This window comes from Microtus oregoni, unplaced genomic scaffold (genome assembly GCF_018167655.1).
Source record: "Microtus oregoni isolate MIOR12 unplaced genomic scaffold, Mior012 000002F_ref0000024, whole genome shotgun sequence".
Taxonomy (NCBI): Eukaryota; Metazoa; Chordata; class Mammalia; order Rodentia; family Cricetidae; genus Microtus; species Microtus oregoni.
The window spans coordinates 19,673,186-19,682,431 of record NW_024543061.1 but is presented as its reverse complement, the minus strand read 5'-3'; the positions used below and the strand labels follow the sequence as shown (position 1 = coordinate 19,682,431).

At 38.4% G+C, this 9,246-nt stretch overlaps 1 protein-coding gene across 1 annotated transcript; it reads left to right on the top strand.

Annotated features, from left to right (window-relative positions):
- The first annotated feature begins 6,038 nt into the window (after positions 1-6,038).
- On the top strand, positions 6,039-8,781 carry LOC121441194 (regenerating islet-derived protein 3-gamma-like). Its single transcript, XM_041642339.1, has 6 exons — positions 6,039-6,106; positions 6,403-6,483; positions 7,165-7,283; positions 7,472-7,609; positions 8,185-8,308; positions 8,513-8,781. The coding sequence occupies exons 2-6, from the start codon at positions 6,408-6,410 to the stop codon at positions 8,578-8,580; spliced, it is 525 nt and encodes a 174-aa protein (XP_041498273.1). The 5' UTR covers positions 6,039-6,106; positions 6,403-6,407; the 3' UTR covers positions 8,581-8,781.
- Positions 8,782-9,246: the final 465 nt, after the last annotated feature.

Sequence of the window (9,246 nt, the reverse complement as noted above, 5' to 3'; positions counted from 1 at the left end):
AAAAATCTGATCCGTCAGCCCATCTCCTTAATCTCTGTTTTTTGCTTGTCCACTATTTGGCCTGACGTGTCACAGCTCTACGAAAACAAGAATCTGAGAGATCATGAGATGCCATAGGTAGTAAAGGTAGTACCATATTCTTTTTTTTATTGAAAAAATTTCCGCCTCCTCCCTGCTTCCCATTTCCCTTCCCCTCCCCCCACTCCTCTTCCCTCCCCCACTCCTTTCTCCTTTCCTCTCTGGTCTGAAGAACAGTCAGGGTTCTCTGCCCTGTGGGAAGTCCAAGGTCCTCCTCCCCTCATCCAGGTCTAGGAAGGTGAGCATCCAAACAGGCTAGGCTCCCACAAAACCAGTACATGCAGTAGGATCAAAACCCAGTGCCATTGTCCTTGGCTTCTCATCAGCCCTCATTGTCCACCATGTTCAGAGAGTCCAGTTTTATCCCATCCTTTTTCATTCCCAGTCCAGCTGACCTAGGTGAACTCCCAATAGATGAGCCCCACTGTCTCAGTGGGTGGGTGCACCCCTCGCAGTCCTGACTTCCTTGCTCATGTTCTCCCTCCTTCTGCTCCTCATTTAGACCTTGGGAGCTCAGTCTGGTGCTCCAATGTGGGTCTCTGTCTCTATCTACATCCATCGCCAGATGAAGGTTCCCTCCAGATGGAACCCCATATTCTTAAAGACCCATACTATCTTGGATAATTTCCAATTTAGGATGTCTGGTGGGCATCTCAAATCCATGTTACCCTACCTCAAAAAGTCTGGCATCTCTACTTAGGTAGAATAACCTGAATAAAAAACCTTCTTGAATATTGGAGGTAGAACTTTTCACTGGATCCTCACAGAGCTTCAACCACCTGGGTTTGTCTTGAGTGTGCTCATGCTATTCTACTGGGAACTTCCCAGGGTCCCAGGGTAGATTTCATCTCTGAGATCTGCCATGAACTTTCTGTCTAGCCTCTGCATGTTCCTTCTATCACCCATACCTAATCCCAAACACTGTGCTTGCCTCTGTCCTAACACTTGATGTTTCCTGCAGTAATAACAAAATCACGTTTTCACCTGATTTTTCCCTAAGCAATATATAGAACATAAAGAGAAGATAATGAGAGACATACAGAAAATATTCCAAATATCCTAGGTATTTCTGAAAAGTTTTTTTCTATAAGAGTCACTTCTTGTCTGTGGTTCCTACTTCAAGCCATGTATTGTGAACCGCAATGAGCAAAGATTCCTTGATTTTGAACTCTGGCTCACCCACAAGATATAGTATCTTGAAGAAACACACATATCTGAGTTTTTATTTGTTTCCTTTCCTTCCTTCATTCCCTCCTTCCCTCCTTTACTTCCTCCCTCTCTTTTTTCCTTTCTTTCTTTTATCCATCCCTACTTCCTCTCCTCTTTTTCTTTCTCTTAAGAAACCATTTTCTAAAAGTTGACCATGTGGACAATTTCAGTATTTTGACCACTGATTTAGTTCAAATATATCTGTAGAAATCTCCGAGTTAAATTCTTTATGCAAAGTAGGCTTTCTCATGAAGCCGCTTAGGGAATAAGCTCAAAGGCTTAGAAAATAATCACCCTTTGAATAAAGTTATTTAATCTAAATTGTCATGTGAAGGCTTTCTACAAACATACTTTGTTTACACAAGCTACAAGGAAAGGCCAAAGAATGTGTTTTCATTTTAGAATGTTATTTCTTATACTGAGTAAAAAAAAAAATGGTTAGAATTATCCATAATGGTTTGCTTGCAGGCAATTCTGCTATCATTTTCTATTTCCATAGATTATTACAGATGAACTCTATGACCAATAAGAAATTAGTTTTTCTGTAGATTGAAATTTTAGCATGGTAGCAACAAATAAACTTCCCAGTTGCTCTCTGATTCACATTCATAATATTCTAGTCCTCATCAAAAATAGAAAACAGGAATAGTCCTCAGGGACTTCTGTGTCTGGCATCTCATTAGAGTATTGAGAAACACATGTAAAAGGAGATAAAGTCATCACTCAAACTAATATATTTAATTTTGGAAATAATATCAAAATATTATTTTAAGATGAAAACACATTTTGAAGTCAATGAATTATTAACAAATATATTAGGTTATTTAATAAATATCAGAGGGTTTAACATACAAGTTGACAAAGGTATAAATCCACATTTAGTTAGTAGACAATGATCACAATGGCAATATATGATTTATTCTATCATATATAGAGATATATATGTCTGTCTTTCAGGGTTCTGTGAGTGGTGGACATATGTGACAATACAAGCATGCATGTATGTGGAAGCTAGACCATTTGAACTATTGTTCCTCAGATGCTTTCCATATTATCTCTCACCTGGCCTGGAGCTCAACAAGCAGGCAATGCTTGTAGACCAATGGGCCACAAAGATCCATCTGTTCCTGTCTCCCCAACCCTGGGCTTGCAAGGATACAATACTACACTCGGCATTTTATCGCCTGGGTTCTAAAGATTGAACAAGAGACCACAAAGGTAAACTGAATCACCTCACTGGACCATGAGAAATAATAATTTGTCTCAAATTGATAACTACAGGTAAAGTTCATTGTACAGTAATATGTCTTCAGATGAACTAATAATGCCAAATCCATGCAAAGAGATTCAAGGGGAAGATGATGACATATTTATTTCTGACTTGAATTTTCAAGTATGGTCTTGAGATCAGAGAGCAGAAGATACATACCCTGTCATCTGCTCTTGCCTTAACATTCATGTTTATAGGGAGTTTTGAAGACTGATAGATGGAATTTGGTGAAGTTTTCCCTTTTGCATCCAAAAGGTATTTTATAGTTCACAAAGGTTTACCATGGGAGCAGAAAAAGGACCAAGTATTTATAGATCACGTGACTTGTGGTCTATGACTTTTAAAGTATCAGATTTTAACACTGATCATTAGTTAAGTCTTCAGTATTTTTATACTTTCCTTCTGAATGGACAAGAGGAAGAAACAGGGGGCAGGGAGAATGAGAGAATCAGGTGGGAAGAGGGAGAACATTGGATTGAGGGAGGGAATGAAGGGAGATAGCTAGATATAAAGGGCATAAGAAGGGTGATATGGAAACCTAGTGCATTGGGAAGTAAAAATAAATTGACTCCTAATGATATTCTGCTATGCTTATAGATCAGTGTCTTTTCCAGCCATCATCAGAGAGGCTTCCTTCTGCAGCAGATAGGAAGAGATGCAGAGACCCACACCCAGACATTGTGCAGAGACAGACAGATAGACACACACACACACACACACACACACACACACACACACACACACACGGGGGAGAGAGAGACAGAGAGAGACAGAGAGAATGACCCTGGAACACACAGCTCTAAATTTCATCAAATCCCTGCTCTCAGAGCTCACAGGAGGAAGAAGGAGAAGGGAAGACAGAACACTGGGAGAACTAGACCCCCTAAAACAACTGAGCAAAGCTCATATGAGCTCACAGAGACTGAAGCACTAATCAAAAGCCTACACAGGTCTGTACCAAGTCCTCTGTATATATACTATAGCTATTAAGTTTAATACTTTTATGGGACTCCTGACTCTATGAGCCGGTGGGTTTTTTCTGATTCTTGGTCCTGTTCTTGTTTTGTTTGTTTGTTTTCTGTTGGCTTGTTTGGTACAACTACAATATGATGGTTCTTGTTTTATCTTACTATACTTTATTTTGTTAAGTTTGTAGCTATCTCCTAGATGACTGTCCTTTTCTAATGACAAACAGGAAGGAAATGGATCCAGATGGGATGGGGCATGGTAAGAAGCGGATAAGTAGATGGAGGGAATTGCTTCAGATTATTTTGTATGAGAAAAGAACTTATGTTTACTAAAAGGGAGAAATGTAGTACCTTTTGTAACAATATTTTTTCTAATTCTGCTGCTAAAATTTGTGTTTAATTAAAATTTATATGTTGGCAATATTTTTCATGCATATTAAATTCTCTCAATAACTCTAATGATCAATTTAGAGATTCTTCAGGGTTTATTCTTTACAGAAATGGAATGTTTTTACAAATACTGAAAACTTTATTTACCTTCTTGATTGTTTAATTTTCTTTTTCTTTGAAAAGTTGTGCTTTCCGTAATATGATACTGTTGAATAGAATCAAAAGGGTGGAGAATTTATGTTCATGGTTTTGAAGGAAATATTTTCAATATATTTATTTTGAGCCTTTGAAGGTTTCATTACCCTACTGAAGGACTTTTATCTACATCTTGATTGTTACCAATGTCCAGAGCTAATTAATGAGAGTTAGACTTATGCTAAATACATTTTTCTCTGCAAGATGATCATTTAATTTATTTTCAAGAAGGAAAATTTTTCAATATGTTAAAACAATAATCTCTCTGATGAAGCTACCTTTGTACCCCTGACGTTAATTCTTTTTTCTTTTCATTTATTGTACAGATTTGGTTTGTTTAGTATTTTGTTCAGGAAAATTATATATAGGTTCTTGAGGAAAATTGTCCTTTAAATTTCCTTCCTATGTCAGTTCTCAGTTTTTCCTTCTTCTAGGCATTCCATTTTATTTAGCATTTTATGAAAAAAATCATATAAATCCAAAAGAAACTGTATGATTAATCCCCACATGTCTGTTACTAAGGGATCCATTTATTGCATACCCTGTTCCATTCAACCCCTCCCCTTTTGTCAATAATGCAGCAAATTATGTTGATGTAAGTTCTGAGAAACATTTTTTATCTGTAATTATTATATTAAGCTTTAAAGGACAAAAGCATCTCAGATAATACAGTATCAACATCCAGGTTGGCATGTAAAAACTTAACACCTTAACTTTATTAATTACTTACATTTCACCCTTAATTTCATAATTATTATGTTTTCATTAAATGTTTCCATATTAGAATATAAATATATTTTATGTATTGGACTATCCATATATTTCTCTCAGTTGTTAAGTATTGTGCAATTTTATTTTATTTATTCATTGTTTGAATTCACATTTTCTTGATTTTTCTACTTGCATTTGTTTTGATATAACATAAAATCTCTTATCATCATCATTTGAAAACCGTATGTATGTCAAGTCATTTTACAAGGAAAGCTATGGAAGGTAACTTGCTTTTCATCAAGATAATCATTTGTCCTCAGGAAGAAGACTTCAACATACATTCAAAGAGAGTGTTTAAAAGTGTGTATTTAAGGGATGAGGCTTGTTAATATTAATTATTTTCATTGTTTGGTGTAGTTCAAGGTCATTCTAATGTGAAATGTCATCTTCATTCTGCCTGTACTTGCAGAATTAATGCAAAAGCACACACCATTTACTCATCATTTTCTTGACCTCAAGAATACAAGGTTTTGTACCATAAAAAATAGCACACTTTACTACAATTATGAAAATTATACCTTCAATGCCATCCTGAGAGGATCTTAAACATCCCATCAGTGTGTAATCAAAGCTGAATATACTACTCTGAATATCAGGTGCACAGCTCAGAATTATAGTTAGCCTAGTTCTTATTATGTCTCAATCTTGCCTCAAAGCAGCAGCAGGAGAGCATAAAAATTCCCTTTCTTCTTTAAAGTAGTACACCAACATCATCAATAATTACAATTCCTGACTAATCAAACATTGAATTATTAATATAGTTTAAATCTCACAAAACGAAGTAGCAGGAAACATGCGTGTGAATCTACAGGTATGACTTCTTTCTGGTAGAGCAAAAGTTAATATCTGTTTTCCTCAGTAACTCAAGGTGCCAATATTTTGAAAATGGTGTCAGAGCATAATCTGTAACACAATTATCATTTTCTTAAATTTCCCAGAACAAGGTACCTGGGAGGAGGTGGGGAAAGTTCAAACTGCACCCACACCAGACAGCTGAGCAGGGCAGCTAACTGGAAAGGGCTCCATATGTAGCAGTTCACAGTCTTTGCCAGGAAGAAACTTGTGATTTTGATGGGAACCTCCTGGAGTCGGTGCCAAGCACCACCTACCTCCCTGACTTGCATAAGCATTCCAGTTATTCACTCTGATGCCCCTCCCTCAAATCCTGTTATAAAAGCACAGCCATCTCTGCCCTGACAAACCATCCCACATCTCTGCAAGACAGGTAAGTAGGAGCTGAACGATGATGAGAGCCTTGCAGTGGTTCACCACTCATAACTCAGGAGAAAGTATGGTAGAGTACCAGTCCTCACCAAGTATAGGTTTCCGAGAATCAGGAATGGCTTCCTGAAAAGTTTTCAGAGGAAGGGGAAACATGGGTTCTTTTCATTTCAGAATCAAAGAAGGAGAGGAATAGGGTGAAAACAGGGTTAGTCAAAGGAGAAGGGATGGGATGGTTCTCTCAACATGTCGTCTCTTACCATATTTCCCACCATGACTCTGGTTTTTCCTCCCTCTCAGATAAGATGCTGCCTTTCACAGCTCTCACCAGCATGTCCTGGATGCTACTCTCCTGCCTGATGCTTTTATCTCAGGTGCAAGGTAAGATTTTTCTGCTCCTAGAACTGAATTTCTTGTGAGTGTCCAGAGCTAAGGAGCAGAGGAAGGCTCTGGAGAGTCTCCTGCAGCAATGATGAAGAGATTCCCACACAGAAACACTGCCTGACACTCCTCTGCCATGCTGCCTTCCTCTAAGGCACTAATGACAGATGGTTTCATAGCAGCTCATTATTGAAACTAAAGAGATTCCTATTTTTCTAGAAACTTCTAGTTGGTGACTTTAACAAGGAAAGTGTGTCAGTCACTAATGAACTATTGAACGAGAGAAGGAGTGGATGGGCCAATGTAGAGACTGTTGGCCTAGAATTTGGGATCTATGGATAATAGGAGAAGAATGAAAAATAAAATTAAAAGAAGACTGTTTCCCATGCAATACATCAATTTTAAGATCAAAATGAGAAAGTAAAGGTGACAGAGAGTCTGTATTGTGGACTTAGTCTCCAAAGACAGGCTTCATAAACATTTGCGTTGTTGATCTACCCATATAAGATCAAAATGATCTACCCATATAAGATCAAAATGGGAAAGTAAAGGTGACAGAGAGTCTGTATTGTGGACTTAGTCTCCAAAGACAGGCTCCATAAACATTTGCGTTGTTGATCTACCCATATAAGCCATGCTCTTCATTTCACTCCGCACTGTCTTTATCTCCTTCTGCTCCAGGGGAAGATGCCAAGGAAGATGTCCCCTCTTCCAGAATCAGCTGCCCCAAGGGCTCCCAAGCCTATGGCTCCTATTGCTATGCCTTGTTCAAGATTCCTAAATCCTGGTTTGATGCAGATGTGAGTGCTGGAGGTTGCAGAGGAGGGAACCAGTGGGAAGTGCATGTCAGTCACAGAAAAAGTGGGCTCCCTTCTCCATGCTTCCATGAAATCCCTGATTTTCTTCCAGTAGCCCCTATCACCTACATTAGCCCACCCTTCACTCATGAGATCTCAGTCTGTGACTTATTCTGTCTTTCCTCACCTAGCTGGCCTGCCAGAAGAGGCCCTCAGGACACCTTGTGTCGGTGCTCAGTGGATCTGAGGCTTCCTTTGTTTCCTCTATGGTTAAAAGAAGTGCAAACAGTGGCCAATATGTGTGGATTGGGCTCCATGACCCAACACTGGTGAGATACCCTCTCCTCCCATGTAATTTGTCTCTCATTGATTTTGTTTCCTGGCCCATTCTTTGTGTTTCTATGAGGAAAGACCCAAGTATACGTAAATCTCAAACTCTGGATAGCGGCTGGGGCAAAGGGAAATCCCTAGGCTCTGTTGAGGCTCCTAGTCTTCATGATATTCAACTGACCATTGTCAGCTTTTAAAAAATTCCTAAATGAGGCTTTGGAATTATCTTTTGTGAGTTTCATGGTGTTTGTACCCTTGATTCAGACGGAACACCAAAAGAGGAGAATATCCATAATTATTCTTCACAGAATAGATGTGATTCAGAGAAATTTACAAAAGCACAACTTTCTGTGTTCACCAAGGGGCATATTATTTTTTTCTAAGTTTAAATAGATCGTGAGTATCAGCAAAGATCTGATAGTAGGAAGGAGATATCCAGGTTGAATCCTGGGTAGTATTTGAAAGACTAGATCAATTTCATGAGGCTGGACATAGGCATCAGCTCTTCCCAGTAAGGAATCATGCAAACAGAGCTTCCGTGGCCCTTATTTTCCCACGGCTGCCTCCTCTCTAGGGCCAAGAACCCAATGGAGGTGGATGGGAGTGGAGTAACGCTGATGTGATGAATTACCTCAACTGGGAGGTAGTTCCTTCCAGTGCTTCAGGCGGTTACTGTGGCAGCCTGTCAAGAAGCTCAGGTAAGAAAGAGGGCAGTCCTCTCTGAAAACCAATGTTTTTCCACTTTGCTATTCTGGATCTCTTGTCTCCTTCCATGTCTCCTTTCTTTGTATCTTGTCCTGCTGGAGTGAGGTACTGGCAAAGATGACAGAAAGACCCTGGATCCTTGACTGGGTTTACAAAATGCCCCTGACACTTTTATTTTGCTTCTTCTGTGTCTGCAGGCTATCTAAAGTGGAGAGATAATTATTGTGACTTGGAGTTACAATATGTCTGCAAGTTCAAAGCCTAGAAGACAGAGTTAACACCCTGAGATTAGTATGTAGCTCACCATGATCAAGAACCCAAGTGTGAAGACAGATGCAAGAAGGGAACATTCTCCAATCCTAACCTCTATCAATTCTCTCCTCTTCTGCCCCTTCTTCACTTTTATCTGAGACTCTTCTGTGTGTACTCATGCCTGAGTTCTCAGAGTGTAATAAAAAATATATAACTCATATGAATATTTTTGTGATCTATTTATTTAGTAAATTAACAAAACATATCAGCTAAAAGAAAGAGATAAGTAGAGTTAAATTTTTAAAGAAGATCCAGTTATCATGGGAAGGGAGAGACATTTTCTTTGTTAACCACAAGAAGTGTTTTCATGATCCTTTAAGCTATCCTTCATGCATCTGTAAGGAGCCCTAACTAAATCTGTTGGCTCACACATGCATACTAAAGACAAAAATATGAAAGTAAATGGGAGTAAATAGGAAGGAGGAAGAGGATGGATGATAGTGAGAAGGAGATGAGAAATAGGGGCTTCATACAAAATACATGGTATACATATGTAAAGTATCATAATGAAGTGCATTATTATATATAATTAACCCAAGCAATAAAAGCAACAAAACCAAAGAATTTGTGTTTATACATCTATATCATTTAAATACAAATAAATCTGTTAAAAATAAAA

Bases quoted from the DNA above. Each gene is read 5' to 3' on its own strand.
- LOC121441194 (XM_041642339.1), top strand. From the start codon at position 6,408: ATGCTGCCTTTCACAGCTCTCACCAGCATGTCCTGGATGCTACTCTCC. The intron at 7,610-8,184 runs GTGAGATACCCT...CCTCCTCTCTAG, and splicing joins GGCTCCATGACCCAACACTG to GGCCAAGAACCCAATGGAGG. The intron at 8,309-8,512 runs GTAAGAAAGAGG...CTGTGTCTGCAG, and splicing joins CAGCCTGTCAAGAAGCTCAG to GCTATCTAAAGTGGAGAGAT.